General features: G+C 45.1%; 1 protein-coding gene across 1 annotated transcript in view; it reads left to right on the top strand.

Annotated features, from left to right (window-relative positions):
- LOC126526311 (N-fatty-acyl-amino acid synthase/hydrolase PM20D1-like) overlaps window positions 1-26,446 on the top strand; it is a 79,102-nt gene extending 52,656 nt beyond the window's left edge. The window contains exons 8-11 of the mRNA XM_072289703.1: window positions 144-222; window positions 5,975-6,046; window positions 20,096-20,264; window positions 23,665-26,446. Coding sequence (XP_072145804.1) covers window positions 144-222; window positions 5,975-6,046; window positions 20,096-20,264; window positions 23,665-23,891 — 547 coding nt within the window. The 3' untranslated portion in view covers window positions 23,892-26,446. The remainder of the gene's footprint in view (window positions 1-143; window positions 223-5,974; window positions 6,047-20,095; window positions 20,265-23,664) is intronic.
- Window positions 26,447-26,865: the final 419 nt, after the last annotated feature.

Below are 26,865 nucleotides of genomic sequence, written 5' to 3'. Positions count from 1 at the left end.
GGCAACCCCAACCAGTGCCCAGCAGGTTTTGTCAATCATAAAAGCCGCATTGCTTCTCTGGCTGCCATGCACATTTTCATATGAGAAGTAAGATAAGGATGGCGATGATGATGGCAATGAAAAATATATCTGGAAATGTGCAGGTTCATGTCACGGAGCCAGCAGATGGACCCCATGATCCGCACCACTACCACGGTCACTCGCATTGCTGGCGGCGTGAAGGTATGCTCCATGCAAGAGTTCCAACATGATGTTGGGTCATAGGCACGACTACCAAAACTGAGGACAATGAACATCCATGGAATAATGAATTGATATTGTTCTTTCGTTGTCAACACATAAACACCCTTCTGGCTTCAGGGGCTATTAGCTATCTGCAGTCTCTTCTAAATTTCCTGTGTTTGTATTTCGTGATGTGTAAACATCAAAATGAGGAAAATATGATGTTTTACATTATCATTCCTTACAGTATCGTAATAAGAGTTGCTACCATTGCCGAGCAGCAAACCTAATAGCAAGACACTTTTCAGCTATTTTCGATTATTCAAACAAGTGTGCGACTTTGCTTATATTTCACCTAGTTGGAGCATTGTCATAGAAAATAGTTAAAAGAAAAAAGTTAGAAAAGAAAAAAATAAACACCGTTATTTTGGACAAGTTCTAACAAACTAATTAGGTTATCTCCAGGATGCCACATGGACATAGCATATTCTAATTTAGGCTGTACAGTCGAGCCCACATATAATGGCCCCACTTAAGGTGAACTTTAGCTTAAAACGAACGAGAGCGTTGCGACCGTGAAAATATACTAGATTTCAATGGCATAAAATCGGACATATAACGAACATCTTTGAGCCCTGCCAGTCAGTTACAGCGAACGGATGGCATAAACCCGCCGCCGCGAGGCAAAATAACGACGACCTCCGACCCTTTTGCATGCGCGGTCTGTTTTCCCAAGCCTCCTCCGAGGCGAACTATCCGTTTCGTACCCCTCTAGCCTCTCCTCACCGTCACACGCTGCCCACGAGTGTCGGCGTGTGGCTTGCAAGATCGCCCTCCCACCCGTCCTCGCTACTCTGCTCCCTTCTCCTCGCTCTTTCTTGCAACTCCCTCGCTGTCACGGTGCGTGCGCTACAGCACCGGCTTAAGTTCAAAAGTTTTGTTTTATGGCTGTTACCGAGAAGCAGGCCTCTCCACACTAGTCTCCATGCTTCCTCGCTTCGTTCTAGTCAAGCCATAGTTGTAATTCAGGATGGTGGGCAGGAATGACGTGCCTGCAGCAGTCACGAAACGAAAACGCTGAACATGGCAATGAAGCGAGCAATGTTGAAGGAAGTGTCTCAAGGTGCTAAAAATTGCGAGTTGGTGAAGAAGTACAACGTGTCTAAGTCAGCCACCTCAACGATTCTAAAGAACAAGGAAAAGATCACCAGCTCTGCCGCCGACTCGATGAACAGAAAGCACCTGCGGAAGGTCGCCTATGCGGACGTAGAGGACGCGCTGCTTAAGTGGTTCACCGACGCACGGGCTCACAACATTCCGATAAGTTGGCTAATGATGCTGGGCAAAGCCTGAAACTTTGCATTCCTGCTAGATCGTCCTGGCTTCTGCCCAGGCAACGGCTGGCTACATCTGTTCAAAGTGGGCATGGGATTGTTTTTAAATCGATTGTCGGCGAGGTGGCTTCGGTAAGTGATCAAGACGTTGCCACTTGGCTTGTAAGAAACTGAGCCATTACTTCAAGCTACACGGAGCAGGACGTGTATAACACAGACGAACCTACGTTATTCTATTAGATGATGACGCACAAGACTCGCGCCACAAAAGGCGACTCATGTGCTGGTGGCAAGCAAAGTGCGCATTACAGTACTTCTGCGCACTAGTATATATGGCTTATATAGATGACCTTTGTAATTGGAAAATAAAAGAAGCTGCATTTCTTTGAGAGCTGTTTACCTGTATGCTACAAGCACAATACTAAGGCGTAGATGACACGCAATTTATTCACAGAGTGGCTGGCGAGTGAACGCGACATACACAGGCAAGGAAGGCTCGTGCTGCTCGTGCTCGACAACTGCTCAGCGCACAACATGCAAACTTCTCTGACAGCAGTCGCTCTACTTTTCCTGCTGCCCAATACCACTTCGAAAGTGCAGCTGCTTGATTTGGGCCTAATACGCGCATTTAAGGCATCGTATAGGCGCCATACTGTGGAGCGCTTTATCATCGCTGTTGACCGCCCAGCCGCTTGTGTGTGGAACTGCTTCTGCAAGGCCAGCTTCATCGACGCAGTGCCTGATGCCGAGCCTGATGCTTCCAAAGATGATCGGTCCGGCGGCGATTTGTGGCAGCGCGTCGTTGACTCTGAGATGGGGGGCTGACACTGGTTGGGATGGCTTTATTTTGGCGGATGATGACTCTGATATTGCGGAACCGTGCACAGAAGAGGGCATCGCTTGCAAAGTGCGGGTGGAGAGAGGCGCGGAGGAATCGGATGACGATGAAACTTCGGAGCCAGCAGCCATAAGCGTGCCTGTAGCAAGGGGCTTAATAGAGAGCCTCAGGCAACTTGTCTATGCCAAGGGCTTTGGCGAAGAGCACGCGTCTTCTTTAAATAAACTGGAGTCCACCTTCATCAGGTCTGCAGTGCAGACCTGATGAGCATAACAAACTTCTTAGCAAAGAAATAAATTAAGTGTTTTGACTTACCACTTTTTCTTTTTTTTTTCTTTTTGAGCTGTCGTCCATTTACTACAAACATTGGGGTATAACGAACAGAGGCCGCGTAATGCTCAGCTTTGTTATAAGCGGTCTTGACTGTATTGGAGTTTTACAAAGTATTTTAGATTAGATGTAGCTCTAGAAACGTTACAGCGCAGATACCCTAACATGCGGTTAACGTTGCTAATAGTGTACTTGGTGTGAACTGACCATGACAAGCTTGCAGTTGTATGGACACCCAGATATTTGTAAGAGTTGACTGTTTCTAAAGGAACATTGTTTAGGCAGCAAACATTTTGGTGGTGAACCACTGAGGACACATGTGGTACTTTACACTAGCTAATATTCAGTGCCATTAACTGTGAGTTACACCAATAAACTATTGAGTTAAGATCAAGTTGTACTGTATTTACTCGCATAAAGATTGCACTTGCTTAATGATCGCATTTCTGAATTTTGTTGTCAAAATTAGATTTTTAAAATTTCCTGTGTAATGATTGCACCCCGAACTTGCCGCAGTGTTATGTCATGTGTCAAGTCTAGCTAATAATGATCGTGCGTACCATCTGTCGAATGCTATGTGAAATACTCTTCAAGACAAACCAAGCAGTCTGCACACACCAAACATTCTTACGTAGATGCCTCATTTCATTACTTTCATCACTTTCCGCACTTCCATGACAAGGAGAGGTACAACCAAACTTGCCTTTATTATGTGTAGGCTTTATAGTGGTTGTGGTCAACAACAACTAAAAGGCGCCTTTTGATTCTTGTCATCTGCACTCGTGGGCTCGCAACAAATAGTGAGCGGCAATGATAGTAGCCACGTTTACACTGATACGTTAGAAGTGTTACGTTAGAAGCGCTTGTAATACAGCTAAGCTATTTGCCCACCCTTAGCGGAAACGTGCCGTATTAGGATAGTAGTGAAAACAGATGCCGCAGTTTTCGCAGCATGCCTGCCATGTGTTTCTATGTCACTGGCATCTAAGCGCGCCCATCTGTTTCTGTCCCCTCAAAGTGGACATGGCTAGGTTATTGTCGCAAACTTGCCGATATTAATGAGATTGTTCATTACTGATACAGAAGAAACTGTTTCAATGCAAGTATAATGTACTCACGAGAAGAAAAAAAAACAAATCACGTTCGGCGCGTTCAGCTCGCCGGCCAACATTTTTGTTTTGGTGTCCCGCACTAAATACAGCAGCAACTGCCTATTTGTTGAACTGTGAAAAAACATTGTTTTTTTTTTTCGCGGGAAATTTAACCTGCATAATGATCGTACCTCTGAATTTGCGTCAACTTTCTGTCAAAAAAGTGCGATCATTATGCGAGTAAATACGGTAGTTGGTTAACCTTGGCTTCGTTATTTATTTCTCTAAATATGTCACACTTCTCAGCGAACAAATGTATGTTAGAGGACACTGTAGGCAGAAGGTCGTTAATATAAATGAGAAATAGAAAAGGGCCCAGAACCAAACCCTGGTGTATGCCAGAGTAAATGTCACCGAATAGAGAACTGTATCCACTGGCTAGAACAAACTGAGGGCAATTTGTTAGGAAACAATCAATGCGAGTGAGGAGCTCAGGATCCAGATTTAGTTTCCTTAGTTTGAACAACAAAGGTTTGTGACAAACCTTGTCAAACGCCTCAGAGAAATCCAAGAAAAGCTCCATCAAAGCTGCTCAGTGCGACAACTTCTATGTGGCTATTTTTCTTTCTAAAGAGGGAAAAATAAACAACTGATTGACCAGAACGTGCACTTTTGTGGCATGCCTCTCAGTAACATGTATGGCAATCATTTCTGTGGATGGCTGCTTCCTTTATTGTCAGTTTCCTTGGGTAGCAAATTTTTTTTTATGGCAATTTCTTTGTTTGGTAATTTCCTCAAATGGCACCTTTTTTCTCACTTTTGAATTTGAAAATTGCATTTTTGAGGCTTCTAGATTTGTTGATCTTTTTTTAGTGGAACAGGTAGAATGGCCTGTCATATTCACTTTTTTGTATACCTGGAAGAAACGTGAGCTTCGTACACATTTGCTTAAATGCACATTTTGCGTAATAATGTAAAAGAATGTGGATTTGAGCTTTTTAGTGTCTGTTGCAAATGTTAGCAAACAACAAAGCTGCAAGGACCTTAGTTGGACAGCTTGTCATCCACTTGATCTGTTTGTTCGTGTTCATAGCAGTGTGTAACATAAATGTGAGAAGCTGTGTACTGTGATTAGGCTTACGAGTAAAGGATTCTTTGGCATCAGCTGATTCTAGCAGAATACAGAAAGAAGCAACCATTGATGCTATTGAGGTGCAGTAAATTCAAGAAGTTGGTGAAAATCAGGGCCTAAGATGACCCCTGCGTGTGGTAGCAAATTGAGTAAAAATTGTGGGAGCCCCCTTGAGCTTGCCGTGGACATGTTTGTGGGATAACTGTTTCTTTCAACAGAATGCATTCAAAATGATTCCTCAAGGGTATTGAAAGTTTGCTTCTAGAAATGATAAACACACCTGCTGAAACAGTCATACATTCCAACGATATCCACGTTTTCTGTACAATTGTTACACAGAGTGTGTAGTTGCTTCTTGCAGTCTTTAGTTTCTCTCTTTTCTTTTTTTTTACTCTTATGTCCCCCTCTCTAGAGTGTGATTACCTGCTTACTAACTCCACTTCTTCCTCTCAATTTCCACAAGTATATATCAGCCATGCACTTCCAACCTCTTATCCAGACTGTTACATTCCTGTCTCCTAATGTTGCACATATTGTTTGCTGTTTCATTGTTAATTGTGTGGTTCTTCGTTGTTCTAAAGTTCATTTGTTATTCTCCAAGTTCCAGCCCCATATGATTGTACCAGCAATAAATGCACATAGCACGTTCTCTTCCTTCCAAGGTTATCAGTAAACTGCCCGCCCAGCTAGTATGAGTTTACTGTTAGTGAAATACATCTGTTATTAACCACTGTGCTGGAAGTCAATACGAGGGGGAGGGGGGGAAGGATTCACAGATGATACGAAGGAAATAAAGGTACAACATATACTGGCAGTCACTCACATACACATGCACATGTTTGCAAAAAAAAGAAACATATTGCATGTATATCATGAACAGCACACATATAAATAAACAGTCTGCATGCAATCTCCGCAGTGAAGCAGAACAGTTGCTAGAATGCTGGGCAAGTTATTTGTGATGCAGGCGTGAGACAAGCAGGTTTTAACATTACCCCCCCCCCCCCCCTCCACTGTGCTGCCGCAGGACAACGTGGTTCCAGCGGAGGCCCATGCCTACATCAACCACCGGGTGCACCCTTCACAGTCGGTGGCTGAGGTGAGAGGATGCTGTGCTCTAGTGTTGTGAAAGCGAGCATTGCTGTCTCAGCATAATTAGGTTTCACTTCGCAGCATGCAAGGGCACTCGTGTATTGTGGTTTCAATTGATAGATTTTTTTACATATTCATCTGTGCATTAACCATGGTGGCATTACTCGCATTGCATTGCTGCATTCGTGAGGTTCACCACGTTGATGCAAATGCAGAAAGGCAAGCAGGTCTCCGTCCCATGGTAGAACTACTCTTGTATTAACAAACACTGTTATCCTACGTTTTCATCAGAAAACGTAAATAAAAAGAATGATTGGACGTTAATAATGCACATAAACACTGTTTTGTGGGCACAATAAGCCTTGCTTTAATCTAGCATAAAGGTGTCATTATGGAAGTCAACCAGAAAAAGCAGTATGGTCTGACCTGATTTTTCTGAACTCGGTTAAATCGTGTATTTTTTATATGGAACGTCTTCGACGTTAGAAAGCTTTTAATGTTAGTCATCGCATAGGAAAAAAAAATACTTCAGCGATTCTGTCGGTTGTAAACTCATTTACTGGGATTTCAGCGTTCTGTCAAAGTGGAGACTGTCATATTAACATGTGTACTTATTTATCCTATTTCCTGGGACTACATTTCACCCACTATCAACTTGAAGTTATCGCTCAGTGCAAAGCATGGCTGCATAATTTGGAACTTGCTCAAATGTTATCATTGATTCTATCTCTTGTGTATGTTCTCACCGAACCTTGTGTAATCAGATTGTATGTGTGACACGAATTGTGTAGTAGTTTCCGGAAGGCACGCAAAATGCTGTCACTACAATGTGACAGCATTTCCTGCTTGTCTGCTTGCTTGCTAGTTCTTGAAACAATAACGTTCAACTTTATAGAAGAATGGGAAAAAATCAAATAGTTCTAGCATTGTTTTGAACCAGGGAAGATTCAGTGGGAAGAATAATGCTGTAATTGAAAGTAAAGTAAGCATGCCTGTGTGTGCACGCGACAGACTTTCTCGTGTCGCTGCATTAGAGGCTTCTCTCTTTTCAACCTCGGTGAGTCATCTAAGGCCCCATCCAGAATTTATCCACATACCACGGTGATCGTAACTTCAGCCACAATATATGTTCCGAGTGAAATGATACTGTTCTTTTGTCATACTTATGAGATTAGCGCCAAGGATTAACTATTTTTTTCTACATTTGTAGTACCGACACTATATCTTGCACTAGGCTGCTGTGAATCATAAGAGCTACGTTGTAGATGAATTCGGGACATAGTCATGACATCGTTGTTGGCATTGACACCATCCATGCTTCAGCATATAATTTGCCGAACAGTTGATGCTGTTTTCATGGCCATCGCAACAAAGGATTTTACATCAGCACAGTACATTTCTTTTTCAGAAACAAAGTCGTCCCGATTTGCACACCATGCTTGTTTGCAATAGCATGGCCGATTGTTGCCTCAAAGATGCATGTGCACATGCCACCACTCTGAGTTTATGTGTGGCACGAACCTTAGATGAAGTATTAGTCGCACGACAGTGTAGTAGGCAGTGTGTCCCGCTCCCCAAGTGCACATTGCTGCAGTATTACCCTTTTGAATCCCAGCGGTGTGTGGTAGGCAATGTTTTGTTTTAAATGTTTATGTATCTGCAATTCTTGTGTTCTGCCCACATCTGTATGCATTACCTTGTATGTTGCAAGGACTTGGATGTCCCACTGCTGTTACGACTGACTACAAATGTCACTGAAACATGACAAGATGTTCTAGCCTCAGTATTCCTTCATGGCGACTGTAAAATTTAATTATATATAAATTGTGCATAAACACACTTTGTTATGTTGAGGATCAAAAAACATGGTGTTCTATGATCAATAGGTTATAAAAAGTTAAATACTTAATTATATCAAGACTTTCTTTATACTGAAGTTTGTTGTATTAAGGTTGAACTGTATTTGCTGGATTCTAACATTCACAGGAGTCAAATGGGCACTAGCGCTCTATGGGTTCAAAGCTCAAAACAAACATAGAAACCTGTTAAGGACCCAATTTCTTAGCCAGAAAAATGTCTTGTGCTGTAGAAGAAGATGAATAAATGGGGCAGGCCGGCACTGCAAAAGAAGAAGTTGGAACAATGAGTAGCTCTTTCTCTGGTTTCTTCGTGTCTCGTTAGTTTTGTACATTTTTTGGTGCTGAAAACCTCCACGCGGACTCGTTACCTTCATCGCACGTCTCCAAGGGCCTTCTACTCCACCCCTTCGCGCTGCGAGTGGCGAGGAATGACTGGATAACGCATCGTTCATGATCGGCGTGGAGACCAGACATCTCTCAAGAGCTAATCGGATGGATCGCCTCAAGACCAAGCGGTCGGCTCGATGAGCACAGAATACAAAGATTCTGCAGGAAGCACAGATGCTACGTACAGGTCCTACTGTAGACAAGCCCAAGCTTTCAGGTATTTTTGACCTGCTATCTGCTAGCAACAACGAGCTCTTGAAACTTAACAATGCACTCGAAGAGAACATTGCCGACGATGAGCTCGAAGCAGAATACGTAACTGCTGCACAATATAACGATCAAGCTATCAGCATGCTTGCCGAGATTTGGTGCAAGATAGACGCTTTGGGACATGTGGACAGTACAGCGAAGTCTGCTCCTCAGAATGCAACCCCGACAGTTCCGGACGCTATACCCACAATTGGCCCAAGGCTACCAAATCTTTATATGCCGACATTTAAAGGCGACATTGACAAATGGGCACCTTTCTGGGAGCAGTTCGAGCAGATTGTTCATCTCAACAACGCTATATCGACAATGACGAAGTTTTTCTATTTACGGTATTATTTTGCCGGGGAAGTGCCAGTGGCTATTGCCAGTTTACCAACTTCTGAAGCTTGCTACTCAGATTCCGTAGAACTTCTTAAAGAACGTTTTGGCGATCGTCAAAGGATAGTGCAGCACCATCTGACAGTGCTTTGCCATCTACCTCATGTAAAGTCCAGAAGTGACGTACGCGGCCTCAGGCAGCTGTATGATGCCACGCAACTAAATATCCACTGTCTGACTGCACTAAACGTACCCACTCTCAGTTTCTCTGCAATGCTGATAGGTAGTCTACAAAAGCCATTGCCATACGAGATCATTCTTGCATATACGCGAGGAAAGCGAAGTCGGACTTTACGTCAACATGGGCCTGATACGAACCTGTCGGAGCCAGCACTGGCAGCTGCAACATTGGAAGCGGAGTTAAAAGAGCTGCTCATGTTCACACGTGTTGAGTTAGAAAGCCGAGAGCATCAACACATCGTCACTACGATCTGTCGATGACCATGCTGAGAGATCTCGAGGGAGCAGCACCGCTTCCTTACTGCGCAGTGCATCATACAGCTGGAGCGAGTGTTTCTTCTGTCGATCTAAGAAGCACGAGACATGCGCCCACGATGCCGACCTATCTCTTGTTTCCAAAAAAGAGAAGCTAGCTAAGGATAACCGCTGTTATAGATGTACATCACGAGGTCACCAGGCACGGTCTTGTCACGGAAGATGTCACGGAAGACACGCCTCGAGTATGTGTGACCCGAACTACAGAATGGTATAAAGTTTGTAAACAGAGTTAAGGTGCCTCAGAAAGGCTGGCCAACGTTTCGATAGAAGGACCTTTCTTTGTCAAAGGCCTCCTATCGATAGGTCCTCCTATCGAAACGTTGGCCGGTCTTTCTGAGGCACCTTATCCCTGTTTACAAACTTTATACCACAGTGTGCTATTCCATCTGTCAGCCCCTTTCTTGATTTTGGACGAACTACAGAAAAAAGGCTACTACAGCAGAAACTTCGAGACCAGTGGTGGCTTCAGGTAGCACAGCAGGGATAGTCTTGTCGCAATCAGTAATTCTTTGCAACTTTGATTCCACAAACGTTTGTGCAAATACGGACAGAGAAGTGTACCTACAGACATTTCACACTTTTTTTGTTAAAAATAACAGGTCTAGATACATCAGAGGGATTATGGATGGAGGCAGTCAGAGATCATTTATCACAGAAGATCTGGCTGTAAAACTACCGTATTTACTCGCATAATAGGCGCACTATTTTTTCAGAAAATCCGGCGCGAAGTTCGGGGTGCGCCTATTACGCGGGGTAAAATTTACGAAATTTTTTCAACTCGCATTCCCGCACTTTAAATTTTAACATATGTCAGGAATATGGCTACTCTCACATAATTCACCAATAAATCCAGCATAAAAGGGAAAATAAAAGCTACCTACTTACCTTTTAATGAACAGGCGAGAGACGTTGACTGAACACACACGTAAAATTTATTAAGACTATTCAGAGTCCGAGTCCGAGAGAACATCCTCATCACCGCTGGGTGGAGACTCGTCTTCCTTGTCTGAGCTCCACAGCATGTCGTCTTCGCTTGCATCCAGTGCATTGGAGATCCCAGTCTTCTTGAAACTTTTCCTGACGACGTCATCCGAGATCTCCCGCCAAGCTTCCACGATCCATTCGCACAGCATTTCCATAGGCGGCCTCTTAATTTTGCCACCGGGGGTTAGTTGACGCTGTCCTCCAGCCATCCAATTGGTGTAAAGCCTTCGAACGTTGTCCTTAAAAGGTTTATTTAGGGAAACGTCCAAAGGTTGCAGCACGGAAGTGAGGCCTCCCGGAATCACGGCAATATCCGTACGCACCTCTGACAACTTCTCTCGGACACGTTCTACAAGGTGCCCGCAAAAACTGTCTAAAACGAGCATGGCCGGATACAACAGGCCGCCCGGCCGCCGGCCCCAGACGGTCTTGACCCAGTCCACCATCAATTCCGCGGACATCCAACCTTTCTCTTGGACCCTCACGTGTATGTCTCGAGGGAAATTTCCCTTTGGGAGCGTCTTTCTCTTAAAAATAACATAAGGCGGCAGTTTGCGTCCATCCGCAGTCACTGCCAACATGACAGTACACCTTTGTTTTTCAGCGCCAGATGTTCGAATAAGCACACTCCGTGCACCTTTTTCCTCTACTGTTGTATTTCTTGGCATGTCGAAAGAGAGAGGAGTCTGATCTGCATTACCTATTTGTGACAAAATGAAGTTTTTTTGCTGCCGGAGCCGTATGACGAAACGGTGGAAATCGAGTACCTTGTCCTCGTATGCTGAGGGCAAGCGCTGGCACAACGTTGTGCGCCTCCTCAAGGTAAGTCCGTGGCGTCGCATGAAGCGCGTTGTCCATCCGGAGCTTGCTTTGAAGTCTTTCGCTTCGATGCCCTGCGCTCGGGCAATTCTGCGTGCCTCCGTCTGCACTATGTCGAGAGACACTGCACAACCGTCCTGTCGAAGGCCCCGTATGTGTTGAACTAGTTGATCTTCCACTTGCGGATACTTCCCCGACTTTGCACCGCGGAAGGCCCGTCGCGACTTCTTTGTGGCCTGAAGTTTTTCTTGCTGACCTCGCCAGTAGCGAATGCTTGTCTCTCCGACACTGAAATGCCTGCTTGCAGCACGGTTCCCATGCTCGAGTGCATACTGCACAGCTTTCAGTTTGAATGCAGCCGTGTAGCTGCCGTACTTGCCCATAGCGGAACACGCGACCACACGAACTGCACGCCGTTTGCAAATTGGCGAGATGCGGCGATTTGTCTTTTCTTTGCCTGTGTCGGCATGGATGGATGGATGGATGGTGGCTATACCCTTTGTAACGGGCGGCGGCTGGCGCCACCTAGCCTTTTTCTCCCCTTCCTATTTTATTATTATTATTCTTTTTCCCCTTTCTTTATATCCTTTTTTCCTTAACCTAGTTTTCACTCCCCTCCTCTCCCCAATATAACTATCTAACACAGTAGAGGAAACATTATCTCCCCGATTTATGGTGTTATCTATCCCTTGACTTCCTCCACCAATCCTCTAGCCTCCCCTTCGTTACTGCCACTCTTTTCTCGTCTATTTGCCCTCGTTCCCCGGGAAAACCTAATGCCCCTTCCATATCTGCCACTGTTCCCTCTGCCAGGGTTGGGCGAAGGTCTGTGCATCTCAGCACTATATGCTCAGTGGTCTCCATTTCGGTTCCGCATGCTGTGCACCGAAGGTCCACGTCTTCAAATTTAGCCCTGTATGTTTTCGTTCTCAAAACCCCCGTCCTAGCTTCGAATAATAGTGGGCTGCCCCGCGAGTTATCAAATAAGAGCTCTCTCTTAATCTCCTGTTTTTGTGCCCTATACATTGATAGCGCTGGCTTTCCGAGCATTCTTTCTTCCCACATTTTTCTTTCCGTCTCCTTCACCTCCTTTCCCACACTAGAACCACGTTGGACCCCCTCCCTCGGCTGTAGGTATCTATTCCTCAGCTTCCTCGTTCTGAGTGTCCACTTTGTGTTCAAACTTTTCATGTACAGATATTTGTACACTTTTCCTGCCCACCTTTTTTCCTCCAGTGCTGGGAGTCTCTGTTCAAATTTTAGTTTACTTATTGCCTCTCTACCTTCGAATGACGTCCATCCCATGTCCCCCTGCACTCCCTCATTAGGGGTGTTCCCGTGTGCTCCTAAGGCCAACCTGCCTACACTTCTCTGTCTCGTTTCCATGCATGCCTGAACTTCCGATTTCATGCACAGTACTGAATTTCCGAATGTGGGGCCAGGTACCATAACCCCTTTCCATACGCCCCTAACCACCTCGTACCTATTATAGTATGTGTAGAGCATTGATGGCGATGGCACTGTCGCTTGTGTCAAGTCGCCCGGCCTCCGAGAGTCGCCCAGCTTTCCGAGCTGCCTAAGCGAAGGTAGCGAAAAGCTTATATCCGCGCGGCGGTTTGGAGAGGAGGGGGGTGTTATCGATAGTTGATGGAAGAATTATTTTTCGCTCGTTGATGCATTTTTTTTTCTTTTTTTCTTTTTACGGACGCGTTAAGTCCTCGTGCTCGCTGGCTACGCGGCGGTTCGGGGAGGGGGGTGTCGGTAGTTAATGGAAGAGCTAGTTTTCGCGATGTTCCATGTGCTGTGGGCCCTCAGCAGCTGCGACGGCAGCAACACTAATGAGACTAGTAGTCCAGCAAATGCGTTGATAAGCTTGGGTTGTGAAATGTGCTTGCGTTTCTTTTTTTCACCCGAGATGGAGGGGGCAGGAGGGCGTCGGCTTGCAATAGTGTAAATGCGGTACTGACCACAGTGCCAAGTTCGGGGTGCGCCTATTATGCGCGGAAATAAAAAAAATCAAATTTTCCGCGACCAAACTGGGGGTGCGCCTATTATGCGAGTGCGCCTATTATGCGAGTAAATACGGTAACTCTGCAGGTACTAGGAAAAACCAGAATTTCATTCAACACGTTTGGCAACGCATCCCCAAGTTCTGCTGAAATACGAAAGGTTGTTGAAGTAGCACTGCGTAGTCAGCACTGTTCCGACATCCATATTGTTCAAGCAATTATAGTTCCAGTTATCTGTCACGACATTGCTGTGCCGACAGCTGATAACTTCATTCGGAAGGTGCGATGGGAGGGCAAATTTCTTGCTGACGACAAGAATTTTCTTGAGGCGGATACTGAGAACAGCCTCAACTTGTTGATTGGAGCTGCCGTCTTTGGGAAATCATGACGGGAGAAGTTGCAAGGAGCATAGAAATTCCAGGACTGGTTACAGTCAACACGGCATTTGCATGGACACTGCAAGGACCGAGTCGCCAAAAAGCCTTTCTTGATTGCGACGCTAACGTTATGGTCTACATTCTGCGAGTGGAAACAATTACTGACGATGACACAACCTTGCAAATTCTACAGTCGTTCTGGCAGCTCGAAGCAATGGGCATCACAGATTCTGGCGATCCTCCCTCTTCTGAGCCCATTGCACAGTTCCAAGGAACACCATTGCACGGTTCATTGCACGGTTCCAAGGAACACCCTGGCGCTGCCTTGGAAAGAAGATCAGAAACAGCTACTTGGAAGCAACTGTGATACCGCGCTCGTGCACATCTACAAAAACTGTCAAAGAGGCTATCAATGAACGAAGGATTATTGGAGCAATACAGCGCACTCATCCAACAATACCTGGAGCTAGGACACGCTGAAGTGGTACCTAAGAGTGTTCCTATTGATTGGGCCACCTATTATATGCCACATAGGGAAGTTATACGAGAGGAGTCGCTGACCACCAAGCTCTGGGTCGTGTTCGACGCATCGTCACATGCTCAAGGCTTTCCATCACTTAACGACTGCCTGGATAAAGGGGTGAACCTCAACCCAGAGTTACTACAAGTACTGCTTTGCTTTCGGTGGTTTCCGGTCGCCATCAACTCGGATATCGAGAAGGCATTCTTACAAATTGAGATACAAGAGACCGACCGAGATACATTCCAGTTCCTCTGGTTTGATGCCATTCCCGTCACCCAAAACAGTAACATTGTCAAATGGCGTATGACCTGGGTACCATTTGGATCAAATTCAAGCCCTTTCTTGCTCAAGGCGACTATTCATCACCACTTGGACAACGCTTGTGAGGACAAAGCACTTGCTTCTATTTTGAAGAAGTCCTTTTATGTAGACAATTTACTGGTGGGTGCAGAGACATTCGAAGATGGTCTGAGCATCTATGAGCGATTTAAGGCAATTATGCGAGATGCAAGCATGAGTTCTGAATAATGGAAGACTCCAGACAAAAGATGGAAGAGCCAGATTATTAAAATACATTCGCTCATCGTGGGAGTCAACGCATTTTCCCTGCGTCATGTGGACAGACTTAGCGATCACACTGGGCTGGATCTGGGGTGACCGTAACAAGTTGGGTCAGCTTGTAAAGCACAAAGTGACTGAAATCGCAGCATTTGCTGACCCACTGCTATGGCGTTACTGCCCAGGAGAAGACAACCCGTCAGATTTATTGACTAGAGGCATATGTTTAAATATTTTATGCACATGTCTCAGCTGGTGGAGGGGACCTGAATGGCTATCCCAGCTAAGATCAACCTGGCCTACAGACTCGGACATGAGCACACCGATCTACGAAGAGTCAGAGTGTGACACACAACATGCACTTCTTCAAGCGCCGAGAACAGTGGACACCGTGATTGACTTAAGGAAGCTTGGCAACCTACAGAAGCTCCTGCACATCACCGCCTGGGTATTTCGATTTGTGGATCGATGTCGTATTCAAACGTCGCTCAGTGGAACTATTTCGACAGAGGAGCTAAACAAGGCTGAAATGTTCTGGATCTGTCGTGTCCAGTTCGAAGTATTCACGAAGGACATTGAACACGTTCTGCTTAGAGACACTGTCCAGAAACACTCCATACTGCGTGATCTCCACCCTTACCTTGATCACAGCGGGCAGCTTCGACTTGGTGGCCGATTTGCAAGAATTTACACTACGTATGATGAAAAGCACCCGGTTATTCTACCGCAAGGGCATCCCTGCACGGCCTTAGTGGTTACTGAGGCTCACTGTAGAGTTTTACATGGTGGTGTGGCAAGCACTGTGATGCAGATTTGACAGTGTTACTGTGTTATACATGCTCGACAAGAAGTTAAATGGATCATCAATGCTTGCTTTCTCTGCAAAAAATACAACGGCAAATCTGTAAGGGTGCAATTTGTGCCAATGACTGAAGACAGGCTTCTCACATCACGGCCGTTTGGAGTTGTGGGATTACACTTTGCAGGCCCACTATATATAAAGCAACATGAGACTGATGGTGTTACATATAAAGCATATATTCTGTTGTTCACATGTGCGACCATGAGAGCTGTACACCTTGAATTGACGAGTGGAATCTACAAGCTCCTTCTTACTAGCGTTCCGTAGGTTTTTGGCTCGTAGAGGAGTGCCTGCAACAATGTACTCCAATAATGCTCTCGCATTTAAGAGAGCATTGCGAGACCTATGGGATATTTGAAACACCATGAAAAGCTCTTCATTTGCATCTTTGCTCTTGATGCATCGCATAGAATGGAAATTTATTATGCCAGGTGTGCCTTGTTGGGGCAGCTGGTGGGAGAGACTTATGCGATCAGTCAAGTCATCTTTACGCAAAGTGCTGGGAAAGAGCAAGCTCAACAGCGAACAAACTGAGACTGTACTGCTGGAGGTAGAGGCGGTTATCAATTCAAGACCCCTAACCTATATGTGTACGGACGCTAGAGAGCCTTCTCCACTATGTCCTGCTCATTTTCTGGTCAGGAGCTCATTTCTTGCCTCTCCAGAGCGAACCAACAGGGACAACGAAGCTCGAAGTGCACAGGCTACGCAACGTGACCTCAGCAAGAAGTTGTGATACCGCCAGAAGCTCGTGGACAACCTGTGGATCCAATGGAAGAAAGAATACCTCCTCGAGCTGCGGGCACTTCACCTCTACCGATCGCATTCTAGCAGCAGTCTACAAGTAGATGATGTAGCACTTGTAGAGGAATCTAACATCTCTAGAGGTATTTGGCCACTGGGACGAGTCATGGACGTCTTCCCTGGTCAAGATGGAATAATCCGAGCCTGCCGTGTGAACGCTCAAGATGGCAAGCTTATAAGCAGGCCATTGCAGAAATTGTACAAGCTTGCATTGGACAACGCTACTGGGGGGTGGGAGTATGTAGAAAAAGACAAATAAATGGGGCAGGCCGGCAGTGCAAAGAAGAAGAAAAAGTTGGAACAACGAGTAGCTCTTTGTCTGGTTTCTTCACGTCTCGTTAGTTTTATATGCATGCCTGATTCAGGCAGCAGGAAAAGGTTGAAACGAGCAAAGCTCACCTTCACAGAATAGATTTATCTGTACCTATAGTCGTTTGTCACAACTCTCAGACAGCACTTCAATGCCATCTACAACTCACATGTCCTTTGAACGGTTGATTGTGCACTTAATATTGTCACAGTCGGTAATGTGGGAAAAGGAGGACGATGATGGTGGCCTTAGAAACGACGAAGAAGAGTGAACCATTATCGCTGCTCTACGCTTGCTGGCTCAGCCATTAAAAGCCATCTGTAAATAGACGCACGCTTCTTCCTTCCCGTAACATCTTTGGTGGAGGTGCGGGGTAATCACTTGCGCAAAACGGAGCTCCGCAGCGGACGTACCCTGGCCGCCATGTCATCCGAAGGAGAGAGTTCAACCACGGCCCCGTTGTCACCGCCCACGGTCATCCTGGCCCAGCTCGTGACCCTGGCATGGTTTCCGGGATCGACAACGTTGACGTCGATGACTGGTTGCAGAATTACGAACGGGTCAGCGCACACAACAGGTGGGATAACACGCTTATGCTGGCCAATGTAATATTCTACCTCAAGAAAACGGCACGGGTCTGGTTCGAAACACACGAAGAAGAGATTAAGAGTTGGGAGCAGTGCAAGCAGAAGCTTAGAGATTTGTTCGGCAAGCCCGTAGGCCGCCAACGTGCTGCGAAGAAAGACCTTGGGACCCGTGTACAGACGCCCACTGAATCTTACGTGGCGTATATCCAGGACGTCCTCGCCCTTTGCCACAAAGTGGATAACAATATGGCAGAGGCAGACAAGGTCAGCCACGTTTTAAAAGGCATCGCAGGCGACGCGTTTAACCTGATTGTTTACAGGAACGTAACAACGGTCAATGAAATCATTAATGAATGTTGCCGCTTTGAAGACTCGAAGAGTCGCCGTATAGTTCAACAGTTTATGCGTCTACCTAATACCGCAGCTTCATCGACGTGCAAAGACGTTTGTCCACCGCGTGAGCCCACCTCCTGCGAGAACGTTGTACGTATCGTTCGGCGAGAAATCGAAGCAGCGTCTCCTGCCACGCCAGTGACGCAGTGCTTTGACGATTCCCGGCCGCTTGTGTCTGTCATTCAGTCGGTAATTCGCCAAGAACTTGCCAATGTGGGCCTTCCGTCCATCTGCGCCGCCAGCCGTCCTGACTTTGCTTCGTCTGCGGCCTCTGCCCGTGTTCACCGGAGCCAATACGGTCGATATCCGAGCTATCGCAACCCGGCCGAATGGCGCACACATGACGATAGACCCATCTGCTTTTACTGTGGACGTGTGGGCCACATCTCTCGCCACTGTCGAAGTTCCTGGCCATCCCACTCTCGACCAAGCTTTCCTGCCTACCGCCACTCCCCACTGAATCCTCGCCCGCCATTACTCTACGCCGAGGTTGAAGACACTCCTGACAACGCTCGAGCCACCGTGACCAGCCGCTCGCCATCACCACGTAGTCACCGCTCCCGTTCGCCCCAGCTGCGTCGCTCTCCATCCCCAGCTTACCGTCGCCGCTCTCCGACGGGAAACTAACTGGGGCAGCTCCTGGAGGTGACGCTTCTCTATAACCCCGGCCTGAAATTCCTCTGCTGACCCTGCCTACTAATCGGAACCTTCTGGACATGGACGTGGATGGTTTGCCCGTTACAGCACTCATCGACACTGGAGCCCAAATTTCCATCATGAGTGCCCGTTTGCCTGTAACAATATTCTGCATTTATCAAACAACACGGAACAATGATAAACTAGATGGTGGCCCACATCTTACGAACCACTTCGCTGCCTCGTCCTGTTAAGCAAGCATTTCTCTGGAATGCCAAAAACGTGTTCTTCCCGCTAGCTTAGCATATGAAACAATTTCTTAATGCACTTTCTCAATCAAAGGCTGAAAGCACCGCATGGTCGTCATGTTATGCAAGCATGGTATGCGAGATGCAAGGACCAAAGCCTGTCGCCATTGGTCACCATCTTTTGATGGCGATGGTGCTGGCTCTGGCTCTGACACTAAACTGTTGCGAACATGTTGAATGCGGTTTCTGTTTCCTATTCATCCCATTCACTGGGCAGGTTTATTTTTAAACAAATATTATTGGGGAAAAAATTCGCTCGTTAGGATCATGTAAACACTGTAATCATTTATTGTGAGCTACGATTTTCACTTGAAAATGTTCCTCTGACAGACCAAAAATCGGGTTTTCAGCAGGGGTAGTGTGCATTCAGCATATTCACTGTCCCTTAAGATCCTCCAAAAACAGACGCTGCAAATTGAAGGGTCGCAATTAAGTGCACACTTTCCAATCAAGTTCGACATACTATCCGGCAAAGGCCAATTTTAATCAAGATAATGACTTCTATGCCAGCAGGGATGTTCAGTCGAGCTCAAATAAACCGAAAAATCTAATTAACCAGAATCGAATTAACGCAAGTCTATTATATAGGCTAACATGGTGTAAAATTTCTACCAGCACATTTACTGTTTGTCTACAGTTCCTGCAGATGTAAACAGTGAATTTACTAGCAGAATGTATAGTGGGCATTTCCTACAGGTAAAACAGATGATGACAGCTTAAATTCTGCATTTACCTTCAGAATATAAGGTTAGAAAGAGAAAATTCAAATGAAATTACATTTTCCTAGCACGAAAAGGCACTTGGTTCACATTATCTGTTAAATTCTTTTAGTTCACAGTGCTCGCTTAATTCTGCGACACACACTTGGTTGCGTGTTAACAAGGTGATGACAATTAGCTGAACATTATACAACTCACCACTCGGCAGTTACTGATTTGCCCAACATCCGTGAGAAACGGAAGCAGGTTGAGATTGGCCTGGAGCTGTCAAGTTCTAAATCTCGACATACAATTTACTGTAGCAAGTCTAGGTAAATTAGTTTAGTGCTATGCTTGTAAACATCCACTAACCAAATGTATTTAGTGAAAGAGGACAACACGCAAATCGGTTTTGTAAAGATTTGGAAAATAAAGGCATGCATTTTGTGAGCACAATGTGAAGCCCGTGAAGGCCACTGTGCTGTGAAGCACAAGCACAATGTGAAGACTACGCATGTAAAGGCATGCTTCATCACGGTGACAGAGCCCGCGGGGCGTACAGCCAATTTCGGCCAGTTAGGTGTAACTTTTCAATGATAATGTTTGTCCTAGAAGGCCATTTTCGAAGCAATATTACTGACAGCAAAATTGCTAAAATGTCTGCAATTGTTCTTTCAGCTCACTAAAATGCTGTCAATTACAAATTGACAAATTTGTTGCTGGACAGACAAGAAATTCGGTAAATCAAGCGACGGAATGGCTAACATGGCACCGTTGATCATGTGTGTGAATGCAGGTTTTAGAGCTTGACCGGCAGCTGCTGGGTGGACTGCCCAATGTCTCCCTGGAGGTTCTCTATGCCATGGAGGCACACCCCGTGTCACCGCATAGTGAGCAAGAGCTGGGCTTCCGTGCCATCGCCTGCAGCGTGCAGAAGATCTTCCCCGAGGCAATTCCTGTTCCTGGTGGGTACTGTTATTTCTTTAGACCATTGCTATCATTGACAACCTTCTATAATTGTGCATTGGACTCAGAAGTGTTGCTCCAATACACATTTCTTGAATCACAAGATCTGATGTTAATGTGAACCTAGATAATAATCACCAATCAATCAGTCAATCAATCAAACGTTTATTATAATGCCCAGGTTTATTATAATGCCCGGTCGGTCGGTCGGTCGGTCAAACGTTTATTATAATGCCCAGGTTTATTATAATGCTCAGTCGGTCGGATCCGGTCGGTCGGTCGGTCAAACGTTTATTGTAATGCCCAGGTTTATTATAATGCTCGGTCGGTCGGTCGGTCGGTCAAACGTTTATTATAATGCCCAGGTTTATTATAATGCTCAGTCGGTTGGTCGGTCGGTCAAACGTTTATTATAATGCCCAGGTTTATTATAATGCTCAGTCGGTCGGATCCGGTCGGTCGGTCGGTCGGTCAAACGTTTATTATAATGCCCAGGTTTATTTAATGCTCAGTCGGTCGGTCGGTCGGACGTTTATTATAATGCCCAGGTTTATGTAATGCTCAGTCGGTCGGATCCGGTCGGTCGGTCGTTAGCTCACATGCTGTTTTATTTCTACTTCTGCCAAGAATCCTAATCTCTGAAAAACACGGTTGGCATATGCAGGCATTGCAGTGCGCTGGCAAATGTGCCACGCCATCTTTCATTAGATTTAGTTCCTGTTCCCTGGCTCGGTCATTTATGCAGCATCCAGTCTGTCCTATGTAGGACTTGCCGCACTCGAGGGGAATTTCATACACCACGCTGTAGCGCATCTCCCGTAGGATGTGCCATGCTTTTTGGCACAGCTTTATATAGAAATGAAACAGCACGTGAGCTAATGGAAGCTTACTATATGAAAAAGAAAAGCTCAAATTGCATTAGTGATACATCTATCGTGCTCTACAAATCGGAAACAAGATTGTTTGACCGCTGGCTTAACATAGATTTATGAAGAGCCTGTGCATTGGTGTATGTGTGTATATATATTCATGGGTCACAGCCCAAACTTAACCAGCTGGAAGTGCTGCCTGTGTTGTCTTTATGTGTCTTCCTTTTGGGTGTGTTTTAACTTTTGGCAAGAAACATATCATTTACTGTGCACATTATTTTGTTTGCAATACATGGATTCCTTCCTTGCTTCTTTTCCCTACTAAAGCTGACCGCTCTGTATGTAACAACACACTGCAAAAGTTTGTTTAGGTTCGTTGTAGGCAAGCTTCAGTATATTGAATTACCTAGTACAGTAGAACCTCGTTCATACGTTCTGGAGAAAATGACGACAAAAACGTACTAACCGGGAAAACGTACAATCCGAAGTAAAAAAAAATGATAGACCTGACTATTGTCGACAACTACGTAATGCAAAGCGTCGTGCGGATCGTTGCGGCACAAGACATCGATGCATGTCATGCTTATGGTGCTCCGGCAGCCCGAGAGGCATTTTGTGGTTTTCCTAATGCGTGGTGTTCTAAGAGAGCGACGGGAAACCGAAATGAAATCGAGCTGGCAGTCAGCGCTGGATGTCGCCGAAGCGAAACCTGATGGCCACGTTGCGGTGCCTGCAGCAGGGAACGGCGGCTCGTTTAGATTATCACCCACCAAAAGCGTGCAATACGCTACCAATAGCACTACGCACCACGTGCTGTAAAACAGATAGGCGAAGATGCTAATCGTAGTAGGATTGGTGGTGATAGCTGTGAATGCGACGTGCGACGACCCCGGAGAAGATTTGCTGGTACCAAAATGAGAAACCCAGTGCGCGCCGTCGTTTTCATGCGAGACGGTCAGGTGAGTATTGTAGTGAAGTTTCTGCAGCAGGCAGCTATATACTTTTCTGAACTGCTCGCATTTGCACATTTTCTTGTTTACATGAAATCTAACAGCCGGAAAATGTATCGTACGATCGCAATTTGGTAACGCACTGTACGTTGGTGCCAAAAAATTGTCTTCCACTATCGTATGAAACAGTAAAGATGAGCGTAACTCTACTGGGCCATTTTTTATGTTCTTGATTGCGAATATTGGCGCCGGGAAAGCGTACACAAGGGAAATGCATCCACGAGGTTCTACTGTATATTTTCATGTCATAGTGATGGTGAATAATACAGCGGCAAAACTGTGAATGACGAAACTAACTTTTTATTGGGTGAACTTGTGCCCACAAAAGCAAGTTAAACTCAAAGCACATCGATAGCAGCGACCATGGTCGGCGATCGTCGAAATCTGATCTGCCAGTCAAGCACGTCAGCTTTTATACATGGGTCATCGAAGGTTCCAGTGTCTTCCAGAAAATTCTACACAATTCACGTCTCACATATAGTAGTCAGGTTACACAAGCGTGGGTGACAACAGACAATGGGTAGAAACATCAATAACATTCGTGAAACTTCAAATACCTGTGGGCTTGTCCCACGTTGAGCGATAGCATTTGTTAGATGGTGAAAAGTGGTCACCTGAAAAACAAGTATACATGTCAATATCAAAATATTTTCATTTCATGAGCCTGTTCGTTATATTTGGGTTTGACCGTAGTGTACGACGTGTTGTGTGATCAGAGTTCATGGTGCAAAAGGCTGTTGTACTAGTAGGTGGCATTTGTAGAGTGCAGTGGGGAAGTTGTGGGCGTTAGTCTGTAGAGTATCAGCATAGGCTGCTGATGGGGCAGCGAACTCATTTTGACAACTGCTGGGTTGCCGACAGCTTCCAGAAGTTTTTAACTGTTGTACGAGGCAAGTTACTAGGTCTATTGCGGGGCACCAGATTTTGGCTGAATTGGTGATAAGTTAATATTATGTAAACAGAGAGTCGACTATAGGCATCTATATGTTTGCTTCTTTAAAGCAAGATTTTAAATGTGTCTGTGTATGAGACATTCAGGGGGAATTAAGAGAACTTCATTTAAGAGAACTTCAATTAAGAGAACAGCCTGGGTGTCACTGCGGTCTCTGGTTGTTTCTCAAAGGTTAATAAATGCTGCAGTCTGTATTTACGTCTCGATTGTTTCCTCGCCCGTTAAACTTCCCAGTGTTTTGATGTTCCAGGTGTAGTACTTTGGCACACCTGATGTAGTTATCACTTTAAACAGTAGTGCTCGTTATGGTCATTATGTTCCCCACTACTCAGTAAGGTTGGCTTATGCCGATAGCAAGCAAGACACTTTGATGTGCGAGGGGTCTTTTTGTGCCACCGTATACATAATGTGGGTGACTTACATCTGCACTCTTTTGCACACAGACACATTCTGCTTGCCCATCTATAATTTCCATGATTTTGTGCCCTCAGTTGCTTCAGCTATCTTCAGCTAGATTCAAACCTGGGAAATGGGCAACTTCACATGTGCCTGGTTTTCTTCCGTGCAGCCTTGTCAATAGGAAACACGGACACACGGCACTACCTGGACCTTACCCGAAACGTGTACCGGTTCTCGCCAGCACTCCTCACACCACAAGAGGCCTCTAGTCGTTTCCATGGTGACAACGAGCGTATCTCGCGCCCAAACTACGAGCGCCTTGTCAATTTTTATCGGCTCGTTATGCGTTACGCTGATCATGCTGGTATTTCACCCCAGTCACGTGACGAGCTTTAGGCTGCCGCGCCTGCTTCAGCCTTCGTGTGAGCAGAGTGTGCAGTATTGACTCATGGAAGTTGGCCTATGTAATATCAACATGAGTGAAATGCAATGATTTTAGCAGCCGGCATTCTGAAGCGCCATGTAACATGTATAGTTGTGCTGTGAAACGGCCCTGCAAATGGTTTGAGGGCACATGTGGGGCTTTTGCGCCATTACACTAATCATGTATACTTCAGCGCATCTGCACATAGCACATATGGAAAGTTCAGGAATGTTCTGTGCTTGAATGATTGCATTTCACTCGTGGCTGATTGTACACTGCTGTAATACTGAATAACACTGTACAAGTGTCGGCTAGCAAGTTTGTCAGTATTACATGGCAAACTGTGGCAGCAAAATTGTACGTAGCTAAGCATAGAAAGGTCACTTGCAATGCCTGTCTGTATATTTTTTCACAAGCATTGTTCATTATGGTACAAATCACTAAAAATGTGATAACGAATATACATTTAGCTATATAGTATCAGTGCGCATGTCACAAGTTTTCTCATCCTGTAGCAGTCCCATATGCATTTTCATGATCACTTTGTCAGCAGCATCCACAAATGCGGCATATGGTCCTGACTGGATCATTGGTATGCATTCATCCGATTTTTTTTAAATATTGCAAAGGTGTACATTTGCATTTGAACGGTATAAGTGCAATAATACATGATACACACTGATATGAAAAGTGTCCTGAACTTTACACAGATATTTAATGGATTGATACTTCGAAAGTTATGCTGACAAATAATTTTTTTCCTGTATTTTGTTTTTTAGTATTTCACGCCCCATGCAGTGCAGTAAGGTATAGAGAGCAAGGTTGGGCATGCAATCTTTTATGTTTTTTTCTTTAAGTCAAGAAGTGAGAAAACAGAATGAGACAATATTGTGCAACAAACAGTCTGTCACCAAACAACTCGAATAAAAGGACACTAACAGCAAATGTTAAGGCATTTTAGACTGCAGAGGTATTCTTTCCATACCTTACCTTATTCCAATTTCTTTGGTGGGTAAAAGCAATTTGCTTTCAATGAAAAAAGTGTAGGCCAATCTCCGCGTTATTGAATTTCGTGCCTAAACTGGAGTGTTGGTGATGTCAGTGTATTGTTGCAGACTTCATATAACATTTTTGTGCAACTAAGGCCGTCATTTTTATGCTGTAGAGGTTGCCAAGCTGAGTGTTGGTTTAGATCGGAGCCGACTGTAACACGTCTTTCTGACAAATGATTAACCCTGAATATGCACTTGCAAACACCGTAATGTCATGCAAATCTCGCACGGTAATGTCAAAGCAGCATCGGCACCTGTCTTCCTTATTTTCTTTCTTTTGGTATTACTTAGCATACACAATGAGGCTGACTGATTTGCCATTACTGAGGCATAACCTAGCCATATATCTTGACTTAACATTTATCTGCGGTGTCTCTTTATGAGTAGTGAGGGCTGTTTGGTTCTGCATCTCAGGGACATATCATATGCATCACAGTGGATTGTCCTTATTTGTGCATGTATTGAAATGATAGTTTTAGCATTCTGCGTAGACTCTACCGTTGCGCTGCCACCACCATTACACCAGCTTTGCGCTTGCTATCTAAGCCACACCAGATGCATAAAGCTTAAGTTAGTGCGTAGAGAGCTAGCTGCAGTGCTGGTGGTGAAATGGAGGTGGTAGGCTAAAACTCTCTAATGACATATAAGGGCCTGAACTGACTGTTTGTTGCAACGCTGTTCAGTGGTCACATTGAGCTATCTGCACCAGTGTCAGCATACCAATGGCAGATGGTAAACATTGCGCTAGGTTTACGGGCAGCAGCTGTTCTCGAATGCCTTTAGCGTTCATTCAGCACAAGAAACAAGTGGAAATATTTGGAGCCCGCGGCAGATTGCCCCTTGTTTCTTCGTGGGGCGCCTGTGAAGTCATTGTCTTCCTGTGTGATCTCACATATTTTGACCATGGGATATGACCACTTGACTACCAGATTGGGTTTGCTTTTAGTTTTTACGCAGTGTAGTTTAGTTTTTTTATTTGTGAGCGAGTTGTTGAAAACAGCATGTGACATTGTATAGGTTTGCACCCTGTAAGTAAATGTCCAGCTTTCGTGCATACCTGTTTTTCTGGCATAAACAGTAGTGAAGCATATAGCATTTTGAAAGTGTAACCTAGCTGTGTTAGTGTGACCTGATTATACATTCCTTTTTTGTACACCTGTATGTGCTGTTGTCCATTGTTCATGCTTGCCCTATGACAAGTGAGTCACAATAGGAAAATGTTGGTGTTCAGAATGAAATTGCGTTTACAGTAATCATTTGCTGGGCATGCACTTTTAGGGTGAACTCAATGTTCAGAGCTTCTCAGGTGGATATTACGAGAGAGAGACTCGTAGATTGGTGCACCACCCACAGGCTATATTTTCCTGTTTCATTGCCATCCTGCATGTGAACAGATTGGACAACATTAGTGAATGGCCACCTCTATGATGTAATGTCATTCTGAAGGCTGCGTAAAAGCGAAAATGCTGTTGAAAGTCTCATTGTAGTTTAATCCAACTACAACGGATTGCACTCCAGCAAATTTACGACATCAAGAATTATATTTTGTGCTGGAACTGTACTGGGACTCCACGAAACAAACAAATCTTTTATTATTTATTGTACAAAGATATCGCAAGCTAAAGTCTTTAAAAAAAGAAAGATAAGGCTTGCGATTCAAGCCTTCACGTCCAAACACTGAAATATTCGTACCTCACTAGGGGAGTTGGAGGCTGAGAGTTCAGTCCGTGTGATAGGCACGACACGGCTTACACATTTTTTATGCATCGACAAAGATTCAATATGGCTATGCATTCGCACAATCCTGCCAAATGCAGTGCTTCTGAATACAGTACTTGTAATGTTTGAGTCCCAGCCACCACTGACTGACTCATGGGAGCAGAACGCACAAAGA

This window comes from Dermacentor andersoni, chromosome 8, assembly GCF_023375885.2.
Source record: "Dermacentor andersoni chromosome 8, qqDerAnde1_hic_scaffold, whole genome shotgun sequence".
Taxonomy (NCBI): domain Eukaryota; kingdom Metazoa; phylum Arthropoda; class Arachnida; order Ixodida; family Ixodidae; genus Dermacentor; species Dermacentor andersoni.
This window is presented reverse-complemented; position numbering and strand designations above follow the sequence as displayed.